The sequence below is a fragment of the Cottoperca gobio genome, chromosome 13, assembly GCF_900634415.1.
Source record: "Cottoperca gobio chromosome 13, fCotGob3.1, whole genome shotgun sequence".
Classification (NCBI taxonomy): domain Eukaryota; kingdom Metazoa; phylum Chordata; class Actinopteri; order Perciformes; family Bovichtidae; genus Cottoperca; species Cottoperca gobio.
Genome location: NC_041367.1, coordinates 4611877 through 4630144, shown reverse-complemented (window position 1 = coordinate 4630144; position 18268 = coordinate 4611877). Strand labels below are relative to the sequence as shown.

The window sequence follows — 18268 nt, the reverse complement described above, 5'->3', positions numbered from 1 at the left end:
ATATCCAGATCATCACCTTCTTCGGGGGTCAGGTGTACACCAATGAGGCGGCGAGCAGCGAGGCCAGCCGCCTGTCCTTTGCTGGGGAGTACCTGGGTGGAGACGCCTCCCTGATGATCAGTGACCTGCTGCTGACCGACTCTGGAGAATATTATTGTAAAGTGAAGACAGGGGGAAAGTACCACTGGAGCCAGGTCAACCTCATTGTGCTGGGTGAGTGTTGTCAGACACATTGTAAAAGACACACACTCGGGTTATGGAAAGACCCAAACCCATTTGTGCGTACATGCATACGCACTCTCACACACACACACACACACGCAGACCTAATCACTGGATCATTAGCCTGGCACATTTCCTCCGTCATGCTGACTGTCCTAATGATTCAATTTGATTCAGACAGTGTGATTTGATTTCGCTCGTGCTGTTTGGGTTCGCTTTGGATTGGTTTGTTGATGAGGTGAGACCAGAAACATGTGACTCTGGAAGAGCGTGATTGATTATGTTAGGGGTCTGAGTTATATGGACAAGCATTAAGTTATTACTCATGCCTATTGCACAGGCTAATACATGTGCGTCCTCTATGAGATCTTTGAGAAACAGATCCTGCTGTTAGCTTGAGGAACATGCTGTAATGAAATTAAGGAGTTGAAAATGACATTGAAAAAAGTCAACTGCCATCAGTCTAACCACTGATGAGTTTCTTAGAAAGTCATGTCTTGGCTCTTGCAACTATAGAAAAGCCCGTGTTGGCCTCATAAGCCACAGCCAAGTCATCATATTACATTGTTTCCCCCTTCTTTTTGTTTTCCTCATTTGCCCAATATACAGACGGTTCTAAATGGCTTAGCTTTACAACTAGCTCAGTGGTAATGTGTGTCTCCGCCTGCGTATCTCAAATAGCTAAACAACTCTGAAGGACAGACAGCAAAAGGGGGAACGGCTGTACCACAAAAGCCAGCCACAAAGTCCAGCGGGAGGAGCAAGAGCGTTCTCAATGTCAGAAAAGCAGGCGATTTATTAAAACATCATGGGAGATTAGTTCAACCCGCGGTTATTGGTTTTCTAATGGAACAGTCTGTTAATCCTCTCGCACTCACTCTCCTCTCTCTTCCATAAAGACATTTCAGTGAGTTAGTGCCTCCATTTTTACAAATTGCCCTCAGCTTTGCGGTGACACTTTCGATTTTGAGAGAGACGAACATTTGCATTTTTCCCTACATCTCTCCCCACGCTAAGATAATAGCTTGGCAGCCGAGCTCGTAGCTGGCTTGGCATGAGACGATGTGTGAGTGTATGTGTTTGTATGCACGCCAGGGTTTGTGCGTGCCGCCAGTGGTGGTGGATGTGTTTATGTACGAACTTGCACGGTAACGCCTGGATGCCTGCACTGTTTTTTCGCGAGTGTGTGGATGTGCAGATTTTTTGACTTTGTATGTGTAAGTGTCTATGTGTTGTGTTTTTTGTGTGTGGGAAAATATTTATGTGTGTGTGTCTGAGGTCTCGACTGCTCCTGCTGCAGTTAGGCCTGACTGACCCTGACAAAGCTGTGAGAAGCACACGGATGAGGATGGGATGGAGAAAAGGAGGGTTGGACGGACAAAGGCACATAAGCTATCTGGCTGTATTTAGCGTTCACCACTAACTCTCTACGTTTTAGCATTACAGAGTTACTTTTACTGCAACGTAGCTGACAAGCAGCAAACAGCCAAATACACCAAATAACTAATATGACAGCGTAACAAAAACACAAAAGAGATGTTTAAATTTAGCCCAACACTGATCTAAAAATATATCACTTGGGAGGGAGAGAACAGTTTGCTTTTCTCCCTGCTTTAAAAGCTTTGCAGTGCCTCTCAGCGTGTATCTAAACAGAGCAGCTGCACAGGACCAGCATGCACCAGCTATACTGTACTGTGCCTCCAGCTACTGGACTATGACCATAACCTTTGACCTGTGGAGAACCCTATTACCACAAGCGTTCGCAGCCAGCTTTGAGGTCACATTGATCCATCCCCTGTGGGACTGTTGTTTTCTGTCACCAGAAATGACTGTGATGCTAGATTCATAAGAACAGACACAGGCAATTAAAGTTTATAATGTATGTTTGACATTTCAACTTTAACAAGCCATAGTTGTTCTTATTATCTCACCTTTATGCCTTCGCTCTTCATTTTATGTTTCACTTGGTTTAACATTATGGAATAACTCGAGTAGTTTTTGTTTATTTAATGAGATAATCCATTATAAACAATAATTCAGATCATTGTAGACACGTAGAGAGCGATATCACCACTAACCAAACCATTGACAAGGAAGGGGAAATGGATTTTATGAATTTATAGAATATCTGTTGAGCTTTTAAGCTTTGTTTTGTAATAGTAATAACAGTTCCAAATAAGGAAATGTTTCTATATTCCTGTATATACTGTAAAGGCCACAGTTTCAGCAATATGAGGCTAAAACTCCTGTATTGATGGTGCTACAGATTCATGTTTGGTCTAGTATCTCTTGTTCAAAACTTCATATGCACAAAATTAATTAAAGGCATGTAAATGAACAGGAAATGCTTTTATTTTAAACTACACATATTACTGATACAGTACATGTAAGACCCTTGCAATATTAAGTGTTCTTAACTTTCGTTGCTTGTTTTCTAACATGATTATGTAAAAGGCATGTAAGTGATATCCCAAACTCAAAATGATGAATATGTATGTGACACAGAACGAAAATATTTGCTTGTTTGCTGCACATTTGTATTAAAATGTTTCTGTTTCCCTGATCGTTCTTCCAGTCAAACCTTCCACGCCGAGGTGCTGGATGGATGGCAAACTCCTGGAGGGAAGTGATGTCAAGCTGAGCTGCAAGTCCAGCGATGGTTCTGATCCCATCAACTACAAGTGGGAGCGAGTCCTCGACAAAGGCAAGAGTCTGGGGAAATTGCCAAACCTGGCATTGATAGGTAAGGAAAATAATTGCCACTACGCTGAAGTGCTGATTCATCATACGAAGATTCATTTTATTACATATTAGTGATTTTTTATAGGCTGCATTTATCCAAGGAGGTGTTTTGCTTAGCACACTGTCTTTCTTTCGCCTCCTCCCAACTTCACATTCATACATTTGCTAACACTGACACCTAAATCTGCCAAGTACATCTGCAACGGTCCTGGTGGCTCTCTGAGCTGATTCACCAGATCATTAAGTTACAATGCTTTACTAAAGGGCACTTAAAGAGCTCAGACAGTCCCAATTAGGCCACTGATTCTGCATGTCTGTCTTATCTTAAGACCTGTGTCAGTACTACCATCTACAGCTAAAGACCACATTATGCATACTACATATGCTTTCCCAGGAAATCAAACAGAACATGGCCCTGTGATGTTTTTGTTGTACTCTGTCGGGATGAGTTATACAAACACAAGGATCCAGTCTGATGAAGAAGTCAGTGACATTGAAATGTCAGGCTGGCTCAAGTGAATTACACCTGCATGCATGAGTGTTTCTCTTGGATTGTGTGTAAAGTGGAGAAAATCAAATGCAATACACAGAACTGGTCTGGCAGCTACATTCGGTACCAAAAAAATAAAAAAGCGTTGGCTTGTTAGTAGCCCTGAGGCACACTTAATTCATATGGTGTGGATTCTGGCATTCCTTTTGGATCATAACCAGGCATATCCGCCTCTAAATAGTAACAGAGACAGTTTATAGCAGAAAAGCTAATGGTATAGCAATTCTCCCTACTGTGTATTCTCTAAACCTGCATAAACACCCCCGGGGTGCCAACCTCTCTGTCTCAGTTTTCCCTCTGGTGTTCAACTGGCATCCATGATGGCACGTGCCCAGACAGAACCCCTCAAATTAATGACCTTCACCGAACAACACCTGTTCAGTCTAATTAGTTTTCATTGGACGATAACACACCGCGCCAGTGGCCATTATTTATGGGTCTGGTGAAAGATAATATTGTTTGGTTGTCATTGGTGGGGATGACTAAATATCCCATGGGGCTGTTGGGCTCCATCGCTCCCTCAAAACATACTCCTGCTACTGTCTTCAAGTCCTCCTCTTTGTTCTTAAATAAACATCCCATTAATATCTCTCTCTGCCTCTCTCCCTCATGCTTCCTCTCTCTCTCTCTCTTTCTTCAACCATGTAAAACATTACAGTTGTTCATTGTGGATTAACATGCAGGAATGTGAAACGACAGTTGCATGCAAATACTTATATATATTTCAATTCCCCAGATCTCAAGAACCCAGAGCTTGTGACCCTGAGGAATCTCACTATGGACAGCACAGGAGTCTACAGGTGCACAGCAAGCAATGACGTGGGAGAGGAAAACTGCACCATCGAGGTCACGATGCAACGTGAGTTTTGGGAGGGAAGGGAGAGGCGACCTCGCAGCGCTCACCTCACACCTAACTGCCACACTGATTGATGGTTATTGTTTCAAACTGCAGCTGGAAATGTACACCTCTCTCTCTGCCTTTCCATCTACCTCCCCACACCCTCCCCCTCCCCAGTGCTCCAACACTGTGGGGACTGCACTAAACTCAAACTGCTGGCTACTGGTCAACACCTACGCTCCAACAGCCTATGTTTCACTGTCACATTAATGCATTTCCCGAGAGGTTGGGGTCATGTGTAGAGAAAGTGACACGTATAGTAGCTCAGCAGGAACACTTTGATAGCCCTGGTGTTAGATTGAATGTTGGCACTGTGGCATGTTGAGGTGTTTCCAGTAAATGAGGTCTATCTCTCATCACTCCCTCTTTTCCATTCACAGATGTGAGGGATGTAGGTATGGTAGCAGGTGCAGTGGTGGGAATATCCCTCGGAGTCATCATTGTCATATTAATCATCTGGCTCGTCTTCCGGAAGAAAGAGAAAAAGAAGTACGAAGAGGAGGAGACTCCGAATGAGATCAGGTTTAATCATCCTCTTTCTTCTTCTGTGACTGCTTTACTCCTTTTGTACTATCATACGAGCTAAAGTGCATGTTAAAATGTTACAATTGTATGGATGTGTGAGGTTATGAGTGCAGTCAGATGTTTGTTCATGTGTTCTATCATGTGTGTCTCTGTGGGGCGGTTGCTTTTTGTTTAGCTACAACTCACACTTATGAACTAGTTTAAATCTGTTTCTGTCTTGCAGAAACCACCTGCCATGATATATTCTAGATATACTCTTCTACTACTACTTTAAGCATGAACTTAATGTAATAGTGTATTATTACATGCATTTAAAATATGCCTTTATCATCTTTAAAGCTAGTTCATTGTTCAGATTGTACAGACAAACTGGGCTGGAACATTTATATCAACCGGCGCAATATCTCATGCGAAATGGTATCTTTTAGTGAGCGGTATATAGGGAAAGAATATATCTTGCAACAATACAATTACAGCCCACGTCACCACCTGGGGCCGGGAGTGGTGCACCTGCAGCACCAGATCCCACGAGTATGATCTCGAGCTCTGTAGGCGATATGATTTACATACTGTAAGTTAGCAGGAGAGCCATGAAAAAAAGAAAATGTTGCAATTAACTTAAGTCTAAATTAAAGAGTGAGAGTAACACATTTTTAATTGCCTCAGCTTGAGAACCAGATATGAATCTGTGTCATAAAAAGGATATAGGGTATTAATAATTGCTCTACACGAGAATTAAATGTGCCCAGCCTATACGTACTGTACTGCTACTGTAATAAAACAGTGTTTTCTTACTGTGCTTAGCGGTTGCTTTAAATAGTTAATGAAAACCCTTCACAGAAACAACCCCTGTATGCTTGATCATTTTATTTCTCACTCTCCAGCCTGTGTGCGGCGTTGGACCCTGTGGACCGCTAATGACACTTATAAAAAAGCAACAGTATTTTTTTGTGAGAGACTGCCGTCGGTGTAGGTGCATATTTACTGATGTAACGATGCATGATACAGAATGGTTGAGGGACAGTGTCGAGTAAATAATGCAGATGTGCTGTTTTCTCTTTTTATACCATGTTAAGAGTTTGAGTCTTTACTCTAATGTGCTGAAATTGACCATCTTTAGTGACACACGTCTCCCAAGAGTTATAGAACCATCTCTGGTGTGTCTGAGAAGGTACCGTGCAGAGGAGAGGTTTCTATTTCTGTAGAGAATATAAGCTCTATATCAATGGATGATATTACCTGCGGACTTACACCCCACACACCCTGGTGACCCGGTGACAGGGATTTTTAATAGCTGAAAAGATCCTCTGCAATTGCAATACCCTACAAGTAACGCAGCACCACATTCACAGCACAAATTACACGTATTATTTTAACATTGCAAGATAGGCGGGGCCTCGGCGCGGGTCTGCGCTCTTCGTGTGCCTTTCTAGTTGTGTGTGTTTGTGTGTGTGAATGTCTTCCTTGACTCTATTTTTAGAAGTTGATATAAAATAAATGGACGTTTGTCATCATTGTTTGCTGTGTGTGTGTGTGTGTGTGTGTGTGTGTGTGTGTGTGTGTGTGTGTGTGTGTGTGTGTGTGTGTGTGTGTGTTTGTGTTTTCTAACCACAGGGAGGACGCAGAGGCTCCCAAGGCCAAGCTGGTGAAGCCCAACTCCCTTTCCTCATCCCGCTCCGGCAGCTCACGCTCCGGTGCCTCCTCCACCCAGTCCATGGTGCACAACAGCGCCCAGCGTGGTCACCGTCCCCGCCCACCTGCTGTAGCAGCTCTCAAGGAAAATGGACAGCCTCCAGGCTTCCAACAGCCCCCTCCAGCCTACACTTCAGTGGTACCCAAGACCCCAGAGCCTCCTGCCACTCCCAAATACAACTCCAGGAACATGTCTGGTCCCACACCCCCAACCCTCATGGTCCCTGCCCAGACCAAGGCCTTTCAGACTGTGTAGGACTGAAAGCCAACCACTTCCTGCAGCCATGTGAGACTCCCATCCCAGCCCAAACCCCCCTCTAGCCCCCTCCCAAAGACTGAGACTCTTCCATAGACAAAGAAATGCAACTAGTTAAAAGGATGTAATTACAAGAATAAATACTATAAGTCTAAAAGTACTTTTAATGAATGCATACTTTAAAAGGGAAATAAGACATGCTTGCCCCCTACTGAATTACGTAAAACAACAAAACAAAAGAAAAAACAAGACCCGAGATGCAACACTGTTCGTGTCTCATGGCTAAAGGCAAAACTTGTTTTCTGAGTTCTGTCTTTTGGCTTTGAAGGCACAGGGAAGTAGTGTGTGCAGCAGGGTGGAAGGAGCCCCCTACAGTAGTAGAGCTTTTATTTATTTATGAAGTCAAAAGGTTTAGGCATGCAGTAGACAAAAAGAGGGAAAAATGGAGACAGTAAAGATTGGATGATGAAGTGGATTCAAACTCTGAGCCAGATATCAATGGAGTCATACAGCTCTTGAGCGATGGTTGTGGAAAAAAATACAAGCTGGATACAAGCAGGGCGGAAAACAAGGAGGAAGAAAGTGCGAGTGTGAGACAGCTACCGATTTCTTTCTCTGGGAGGAGGAAAGGGGGGCGTAAGGTGATTCTCTGATTCATGTCACCCTGCACCTCCGACTCGCTGCCTCCAGCACCTGCTCTGAAACCACTAACCCCCTTTGCCTCCCATGGGCCGGGCCTATTGTGCCCATCCATGTGGATAGACACAGTGTGCGGCGTGTGCATCATCTGCCTCACCGCTCTCGGTCTTTTCGTGCTCTCATAACGAACCCGTGAGAAACCACGGCGGTCCTGAGACTGACTCAGCTGGCTCACAAACAGCTCATCTGCTTTACCAATCAGCAGGGGAAACTTCAGGTACAAGGATGTAGCATTGACAGTGGAGTCAAATCAATGGAGTTAATATACCCCCATCCCACATCCTGTCTTCATCTATGGACAACCTTTTCTGGTACTGAATATCTTTCCTGAATAATTAAATAGTATGTATTAGGCCTATAGCGAGTCAATACTTAAATATAGGGGATAAGCATCTATTAGACTATTGGACTTGTTTTTCTTTTCTTTCTGTTCTCCTGTGTTTCTTCTCTCTGAACAGGTTGTAAAGAGTGACACACAGCTATATGTCCATTCATCCATATTAAGAAGTGCCACCAATCCCTAGGATGGGTTTATTATTGTTGCTTTTTTTACTCTTTTGTTTACCTGCTACATTTCCGAACTGAAACCAAAATCTCACCATGAATGTGTGACGTACAAAGATGGTGGATCCCATTCTTTTCGGCTCCCTATAAAAGGTACTGAATCAACATTCGAGCTAAGGCACAAAGAATTGACCTTGACGTTCAATTTTACAATTACTATGTCTGAATGAAGGGAGCGAGGAGTATGATTCTAGAGACTTCAATTGTATAGCGTGTGTATGGTATCATTGACAGTACTCTCCCTGGATCCATAACAATGGAGTGGCACTCGATTGCTGTTTCGCTGAATCACCGTGGACCTGCTTGGTTGTTGGTCGAGCTATGCTATCAGCCAATTCCCTTTTGTTGTCGTATCCTCAGACAGACCCAGTGCAGTTTGATTGAAAGTATCTGAAAAAAAAGGGGGCAAGTAGCCTATTTCGTGTGCCTTTGCAATCCCTCTTCTCTTCTGGTTTCTTTCCTTGTCCTTATCTTCAGCACACCAGTGGTTGAGTCTCTGTTCACAACCAGCGTTGAGGGTCAACAGTAGCAAATACTGAGAGATACAACTTCACAAAACTTGCCCTTGTAATAACAGACGCAGCCCAGGAAGCACCAAGCAGAGGGAACTATCCATGGTGAGAAAGCAATCCCATGCCAAGGGACAATGTACTGTACATTCTGTAATCAGTCTTGTTTTATATTGTACATACAGATAGATATACGCACATGATGTCATTTAATTTAAATTAGGGTATGTGAGGGGAAACAAACCCTTACAAAAGAGTCAAATGGGAAACCCAAAAGTGAATTTAAACTGTGTTTTTTGTGCACGTGTTGTATGAACAAGTGAAGACCGTTGACATATTTGAACTCAGCACTCGTGCGTGACAAACTAAATATCTACTTCACAACTACTAGCCAGATTCTCATGAGATGGATTTTATTGATCCCCAGAGGATAATTCTTTCTCATTTTGGTGACCCAGTGACCTTTCCTCAGGCACTACCATCGGGGTAATAAAAAATAAAACACCTTCACCAGAAAACGGGCATTAAAGTTTCCATTTAATATTCAACACATAATGAATATTTTAAGCCTGACCTTTAATCTGGCACAGTTTCCATCTTACATTTCACTAAGATTTATCAAAATGAAAGTTTGTGAGGTTGTTCATACTGTCAAAGTAAATAAGCGGTTTGTAATTGAATGACTCTCAGGTAAAACTAAACAAGTTAAGCTCCACTTACTGCTTCTAAGAAGAGCAAAGCATCAGTATGTCTAACACTTTAATATTATAGCTTGTAACGATTATTGCTATTTTCTCTGGGTCGGTAGCTGGGCTTTAACCTTGTTTCATTTCGAAATCAAAAATGTTCACGCTAAAGTAAAAACCTGTCACATAAGATGAAGTGATTCATAAAAAAACATGAACCTTTTGAAAACCAACATCTGTCTGAAAAGCACCTGTGGTTTGACTTCACATGCGGGATTTCACACGTGACTTAACTGTAAGGGAAGATGAGAAAAAAAAATGCCTTTTATATTCAACTAGAGACAGCGGTTCATATTTGAGCAGGGAAGCTACTGTGTGTGTGTGACTTTGCGTGCGTGCTTGCATGCATGCATGCATGTTTGTGAATGTGTGTGAGTGTGTCTGTGTGGGTGTGTGCATGTAAATTCAGTATAAGCCCTTGGGCCACACCCACACATTCTCATGTTAGCCATTCAATGAGTAAGAAGGATCCAGTCATGCAAAGTAACCTCTATCCAAATTGATATGACTGCAGACTGGCAGTGTTTATTTTAGTTTTCACTGACTTCGATGCCTATTGAACTTGGCTTCATAGGCAGCAGTCATGTTTTTGCTTGTGGGGGTGGTGTCTCGAGACAAAGCACGTCCATAATTCATAATATTGTCAGCTCTGGAGGCCACTTGTACGCTCTCTCCTTGCTCGTGTTGTCTCTTAACATGGAATGCACTTGGCTCTGGGTGTACTGATGGCATCTCAAGGCACACACAAACACACACACAATACAGAACAGGTCAAAGTTGTATATACACACACACGCACACATAAACAGGTACACGTGGCACATTCAGGTCCGCACGGAAACACAGGTGTGTGCTTTATGCACATTCACAGTTGCACATGCACACATGTGCTCACACACACACACACACACACACACACACAGACACACAGTTTGCACAAACAAAAGCCCAAACAGCAGTCCTTGTTATTTCTGCTCCTTCAGAATCAATTTGATGGATTGAATGTCTGGAGGTATTACGACTGACTGATGGAACCAGGATACTAAATGCAGCACAGAAAGGGACACTCTACTCTGCATCACCCAGGGGACATGTGTGCACACACACAGCTACTGTAACAAAACACACACACACACACACACACACATACGTGCATGCAAACACATGCACTCGGAAATACAAACTCTGCTATGCATCTTAACAATCTGGATAGCATATGCTTCAAGACTTTTTTTTTCCATGGGAATCTGCGAGAGTAGTGCTAAGAATCAGGAGAGGTATCGCAGGATTGATTAGGAGCCAGGGCTGTAGGCTCTAGCAATTGAAATTCCCTCCACAGCAGATGAAAGTAGCAGTGGAGGTGGAAGGATGGGATGCAAGTCTTCCAGCTGTTAAATTCCTCCCAAGCTTTTTGATTTGCTTTCGAGCAACTGAAAGTCTCAGGTGGCAGATTCCCCAGTTTATGAGCCCTCGCATTGCATCTCTCCTCTCATGTGTGCCGCTTTGTGGCCTGACAAAACTTGTGCTCTTTTCCAACAAATGAATTTTAAGGAGCTTTTGTCAGTTCAGTAAAGAGTGGAGGAGGAAAGTCTTAAAACACTTCAGAGTGTCAGCAGCCCATCCAATATCATTCTTTAAACAGTATCCATCAGCACTATACGTATATTGTCTTATTATCAACACAGGTGCAGTAAACATGAAATCATTTAATGGTTATCCTGCGTTATATGATAGGTGTATGAATCTCATGTAGCTACTATGTTTTATGTTCTTTATTAAGCAGTTTTATTTCTGAATAAAGTTGTTGAGCAGGGCAAAGTGATGCTCAGACTTTGTGGTTTGGCCTTGTATGTCAATATAGGGGAATGTGATGTATTGCTACTTCTGAGAGAGGAGATGGACTGGGCTGTAGTCGACCTCGATAAGGAAAGCAAAGGTACCTGCATGTCATAGGAGATTGAGCAGACGAACGGGAATGCTTTGCTTTGATGTAACATAACTGTATTCGGCTAAAAATAGAAGAAAAAAAAAAAGAAAATTGTAAATATATTCACAGAAAGTTTTATGAAGCTTTATTTTTGTCTTCTTCTTTATTTTGAATTCATTATCCATGTACTTTGCACTTTTTTTGTGTGCTATGCTCATCACCGGCCTGTGTGGGTTCTGTGTGGTTGGCTGCTTCTCTTGACTACATTGTTTGGATGTCAGGGGGAGACAGGCTCAGCGCGGCGTCACTAAAGGGAAATGTAAGACACTTTTCTTTACTTTACTCTCATCAGTTTTTCTGCCGTGGCTTCTCTTTGGTTTTATAAAACAGTACAGAATTTTTTCGTTTGTTCGTTTGATGAAAACAATCCATGTAAATATCACAAGTAAAAAAATGTATATTTTTACGACTTCTGAGTTATTACTCTTTCATTTGCAAATAAAATATTCAATGACAACTTAATTGGTCTTGTTGCATCTTGATTCGGATTTTGGCCTCTTTGAAAACAGCAAAACAAGAACAACAGGATATATGTAACACTCCGGAGAGAGAGATGTGTCATGCTAATTCACAACTTTGAGTACATTCATGATTTCCAGATGATTCATCCTGTTGACTTTCTTCCAGCATCACCAGGAGGTTGATATGTGTGGTTATCGGATGGATTGGCATGAAATAAAATGTCATTAATTCTACATTCAGGATGAAATGAAATAACTTTTACTTAAAACCTGGAAACGATTGAAACTCCCATCAGCCTCTGCTGTTCAATGCTTATTAGCCAATGTTAGCATCTAACATGCTAAACTTAGACGGTAAACATGTAAACATTGTCATGCCTGACCACAGAGGCTGTTAAAACATTTAGCAGTCATTTGTATTACTTACTTTATATTTATTTAAGAGGCAAATTAAGATATTATTTTAATGCACTTTCATTGGATTAAATATGGCACCATCCAGTTCCATTACACATCCACGGCTTAAACATGCAACACTGCTTTGGGTCTTTTATTACTGATATAGACGCCCCCTCCTAATAACTAGTGGCTGAGGATGCAGGCGGTGGGTATGGGGGCTCCTTCCTCCTCAACGGTTTCTCTCGATCTCCAGCTTTTCAGCTCACGCCCGAAGCAACAAGGTCAGCCCTATCCATGACCTGTCAGTTACTTATTGACTGACATTTATCGCCCCCCCCCCCCCCACTCTGAAAACTTCTTCTTATGTTGATAATCTATTGAACTGCCGAGATGGATTGTCTGTGTCAACTCTGGTTAAAGAGACAGGGTGGGACTTTATCTCTTCTTCAAGGATGCACACAAAAGGTATGACAAGAAGTCACAAGTGGGTTGAACGAGTGGAAATAACACTCTGAGTCAATGCACATGAACGACCCATGGGGGGGGGTAATACAATCACCAGCGCGTTCTCAGGCGGTCGGCTGCAGCCCGCTTGCTAAATTAAACACAGCATCCATATTAAGCAAGATCAGATTTTCAAGGCCCGATCACTTTTCTCCACTTTCTGTCCCATGCCTCTGTGCCTATTGTTCCAGTGATTAGCCATGTGTGATGACACTGTCATAAACCATCTCACTGGCGTGCCCCCACACACATATTCACACACACACACACACACACACACACACCTATCAATAGTACATGCTATACTCGGATTTCGTTACAGCTTGGACCATCAGAAAACTGACGACAGGTGATTTCAAGTGTTACAGATAACATGTGTTATTTACACAACTTGGCTCATCTAATAGCATGATGTGTCAGAATTATGAATTAACACGGACACTTACACTCTAATTTGCCCAAATTCATAAGTCATCACAGATAAGACATGTCTTGCTCCGAGCTAACTCTGTAGCCTAATGAATACAAATCGTATTTTGCTCTTGGTCTCCCTCTATAATCTGCAAAGTAAATAGTTGGAGATTGCCACACAAGGCCTTCATAATTGAAGTCACTTATATAATTGCACCCCCTGGTGTTGATTGGGGATAGCTCTCGTGTTATCTGTGATGCTGATAGGCTCTTAATGAGATGAGAGAAATCATAAGTCACACATCAGACATCATCAGCTGAGATTTGTTCTTCCGAAATCTCATGTGTAACCTACATACATGAAAAGAGGAGCTGCTGGCAAAGATGGGAATATGAGCTGAACTATATTTGTATCACCCTTTTCTTAATATAAGTCTGTGAGCCCACGGTAATATGTCCCTCTTTCTTGGACACTGACTCACTAATCACCAGATGTCCTGGGTACAGACTCGCAGACTAACCTAATTTAACCACGAACATTGTTTGTGAAAGATTATAAAAGATGAAGTTATCTGTTTATATATATGGCTCAATGGAAGAACACGCCACATGTGCTGTTAGTGGGTACAGGTGCTGAACACCAGTGGCTTTGCTTAAAGCTCCCTCTGGTGGAACCTTATATGTGGACCAAGTGCAACACCATATAATAATAATAATAATAATAATAATAATAATAATAATAATAATAATAATAATAATAATAATAATAATAATAATAATAATAATGATAATGATAATGATAATGATAATGATAATAATAATAATGATAATAATAATAATAGTAATAGTAATAGTAATAAAAATAATAATAATAATAATACTATAATAAACAATAATCATAGTGTTTATGTAAATGAGTGAAGTACCATTAAAAATAGTATAAAATAGCAGAATTAAAATAATATAAGATAGCAGAATTAAAATAGTATGAAATAACAGAATTAAAATAGTATACAATGGCAGAATTAAAATAATATAAAATAGCAGAAATATAATAATATAAAATGGCAGAATAAAAATAATATAAAATAGCAGAATTAAAATAATATAAAATAGCAGAATAAAAATAATATAAAATGGCAGAATAAAATAATATAAAATAGCAGAATTAAATAATATAAAATAGCAGAATTAAAATAATATAAAATAGCAGAATTAAAATAGTATAAAATAGCAGAATTAAAATAATATAAAATAGCAGAATTAAAATAGTATAAAATAGCAGAATTAAAATAATATAAAATAACAGAATTAAAATAGTATAAAATAAATTTGTGTGTGTTTTGCATCTCTGGGTTATGAAAATTGCACTGTGACCCACATCTACATCGTATTCCACTCTCTGACAAGTAAACTAATTATAGGGCTGACATCGTTTTAGATAGAGAGGTTAATAGCATGCTAATTTAGACTCGTCCAAAGCTGCTATTCCACTTTAAAAACTTGAGTTGTCTTTGCGTATAGATGGACTGTGCAGAAATAATCCATTTGTGGAGAGTAAATTGTAAACTAACTACCTGATACTGTTCTATATGACAGGCCTGATTATGATTTATGCACCTGTGACATCTCAGATAAATGTGAGCGTTCATTTACATTGTGATTCTCTCAACTTTACAGCTGTTGTTTTAAAAAAAAGTATTGAGACGTATTTCATGTAAGAGCTTCTAATTAAGGATGAATCCCTAAAAAGAAATATCTGCACAAGATGCACAGCCAAGAATATTCTTAATATTAAATAATTAAAGTATTTGATTTTCTTTATTAAACGCAAGATGCATGACTATCAATTTAGTAAACTAGAATCTTAATTCTCAAAGCTATTAGTCTATCTAATTGAAAAATGAGGCAATAAATGATACAGTATCTTTTAATGGAGCAAGCAAGTAAAATTAACTGTGGGCTAAATTAGACAAAGGAGATCCATAATTTTATGCTCTAAAGAGGAGAACTACTGAGCCGAGGATTTCACCTTCAGACTCTCAGCTGTGCTTTAACGTGTGTTCATCTAACATCTTGATGGAATTACACTGTACATTAGGAGCACCAGGCGATTTAAGGGGCGGTGCAATCCCCCTTGTTAGCAAAATGACTCAAATGCATGCCCCTTGTTAACCTGACAACCCCCCCCCCCCCCCCCCTCTCTTGTAGCAGAGAGAGTGTCTGGGCAGAGGGGTTGTTTCATTGATCCTTTATCTGACTGAGGCTAGTGATAGAATCTGTGGCGCCAACCATAACTGTGCCGTGTATTGATAAATCCATGGTGCTGAAGGAGCAGACACCTTTGAGTTCTGCCCTTCTCTCAGTTTAGTCTTGGATCTATGATATTCTCCATGCATCATCACAAATCCACTCTGGACACAACATACAGCAGTGAGCGTCAACTCGTTTGTGACTCAACTCAGAGACAATAAGAAGATTCAGAAGGGCTGACTGATAACCACACTGACCATCAAAACAAAAGGTTGCAGTCTAATACAGTACAAAATACAAGTGCAGGCAAAGCTGAGCAACAGCTTGATAAACTTGTTATTTATATAAGCCACATACACCTTTATTGTTGGTTGTATGTCATACACACACACACACACGTGTAAATGCCTTTGTAGGCCTACTTCTGTTTTACTCTTTAATCTCAACAATAGGCAGAGGCATACCAAGGAAATATGAAAGATTTTTATGGTCACACACGTTGTGCTTATGACTAGTGAGGCACAAAGTCGGTGAAATAACTTTCTCACTTAACTGGAACGCTCGCGAGGACACCAGCAGGTCCCCAGACTACACTTTGAGCACGAGACAGTTCCACCTCGCCTTGCAGCCCGCAGAGCAGATACAAAGACGCTCCACGTGCAGGTTAATAATAGTGTAGCCTGCAGTTAGTCGCAGGTAGTATCCGCTCTCAGAGAACTGCCAGTTAACAAGGTAAACGGTGCAAACACCTGGTACAGGCGACATGGCCTTTGGGCATCTCTTCCCTCAGCTCAGGCTGGAGGAGCCTCCGGAGGAAGGGTCGCTCAGGGGCATCTCCTTCAGCCGCTTCCAGCATGGACACCACCACCGTGGGAAGAGAAGTTCTGCCTGCAGTGACAGAAAACGACACAAGTAAGATTTCTTTACAGTCGTGGGGTTGAGTGGTTCAATCTTCCAGCAAAGAGACAAAGATGTGAATACACAAAGCGATGATTGTGGGTGATGTTGAAAGGATTAAATGTGTGTGTGTGTGTGTGTGTGTGTGTGTGTGTGTGTGTGTGTGTGTGTGTGTGTGTGTGTGTGTATGTGTCGAGGAATACAGCTACAGCCTTCCCGATTATAAACTGTGGTGTAATGCATTTAAATAAACTATAATAATGCACTTTTTGACTGCAAAGTAAGAACTCGTCCTTGCTGTTTTTGAATGTCAGGAGAGTGGATATTCCACTGCACATTAATGCTAATGTTGCTTTGTGTGTGTTGGTTTTGTCTAAGCTAGTGAAACCTTTGTTAACATAGTTATATAAGTGGCTGTCAGCTAGCTTACTTTAGTTTTAGCTTAGTTTCCTCGTGAAAGATGTGTCTAAACACAAGCATCTTTATACAAACTCTGGTTTTTATTACATTAATTGTAGATATATAATATAATTATACCATTTAGCATGAAAAACAGTAAGTCCGAGTGAAATAGTTTGTTATACCGAAACTGGTCGACTGCAGAACTTAAATACATGTGTGTAAGTTACACCAATGTACAGATGTGTGTATCCTATAAGGCTGCACTACACTGTGAGATTAAAGTGATGGAGATACAGACAGACCGTGGTAGGTAGCTGTTATTTTGAGAATATCTGTCATTTGCTAGGAGTGTGGTGTCACACTTCATTTACTATAGGCCTACTTATTCTGTGTTTTTATATATGTGCAGTGTTACGACTGGACTGCATGACAAAACGTCAAATGTGAGCATATAAATTATCATAATGTGATTTTCCTGCTATTGTGTGTACTAAATGTGTACTTTCTTATCTACTAAACATCAAAATAGTGCACTTATTAGCATGAGTATTTTGTGTGTGTGTGTGTGTGTGTGTGTGTGTGTGTGTGTGTGTGTGTGTGTATTGTGCATCCAGCAGGAGGCTGATGTTACATGAGCCGTGAGTTTTAGTTAAGGTTTTAAGGAACTTGACTGTATTGCAAGTTGCTACAACGCGTCGCGGTGTGAGACGTTCGCTGTGAAACTACAGACGTCCCTGCGTTGTTGCTATGGGAGCTGTCACCTGGGACAGTTAGGATCTAATTGGGACTTTGTCTAATATGAAAACTGGCTGTTAGCAGCCACAGTGGTTCGGTGATTAGGCACTCATCTCTTCCTCTGTTGAACAGTTATCAGCCGCTCCAATGTCATGAATCTATCTTGTGATTCTCTGGGTAGAAATGATGCTGCATGCCAACTGTGTCAGAGCCAGATTACACAGCTCAGTGATGGCGTTAAAGCACTAAGGGGCATCCGTCTAATGATGTGGCTTGTAAAGAAAGCTTCTGGACAAAAAATAGTTTGTTCTGCATTGTGATCAGATTAAACCAAAAGTGTTGGAATATAGGCAAATCTTTTACGACATGAGTTTACTCTGGGCTCAAAGTCTTCTGGGTACGTTCTGGCCTTAAGGAGCTGCTTCTGTGTTGCTGCTTTAATCACGAAGGAATCATGTTACCAGCGAAAGATATTGAATGTTGTTCTGTGTGTGTCTCATATTCGACTGTTGCCGGAAGGCGGAAGCAGTTTGTGGGTAATCCTTAGTGCCCTGTTAACTGTCTGCTGCTGAACACATCGTACACAGGATGTCTTCACACTGGCAGGAAGAGGGATGACATCAGTTGTCTGAAAAATGTGATCTGACGGACACTCTCAGCTCTGTTGAATAGTGCGTAATTGTCACTTGTCAGGTGCACAAGTTTGTCTAAGGTGAATGTAAATTGAGCTGTTATATAATTGCAGTGCCGGCCCTTCTGGCTTTGCTCTGTTGCAGTGTAACACAGTAAAAGTGTCACTGCTGTCTTGACAGTTTG

The 18268-nt window shown here is 41.2% G+C and overlaps 1 protein-coding gene across 1 annotated transcript in view; it reads left to right on the top strand.

Moving 5' to 3' along the window:
* Positions 1-11852, top strand: part of clmpb (CXADR like membrane protein b) — a 64792-nt gene extending 52940 nt beyond the window's left edge. Inside the window, exons 3-7 of the mRNA XM_029446253.1 lie at positions 9-213; positions 2798-2965; positions 4251-4373; positions 4793-4934; positions 6552-11852. Coding sequence (XP_029302113.1) covers positions 9-213; positions 2798-2965; positions 4251-4373; positions 4793-4934; positions 6552-6885 — 972 coding nt within the window. The 3' untranslated portion in view covers positions 6886-11852. The remainder of the gene's footprint in view (positions 1-8; positions 214-2797; positions 2966-4250; positions 4374-4792; positions 4935-6551) is intronic.
* Positions 11853-18268: the final 6416 nt, after the last annotated feature.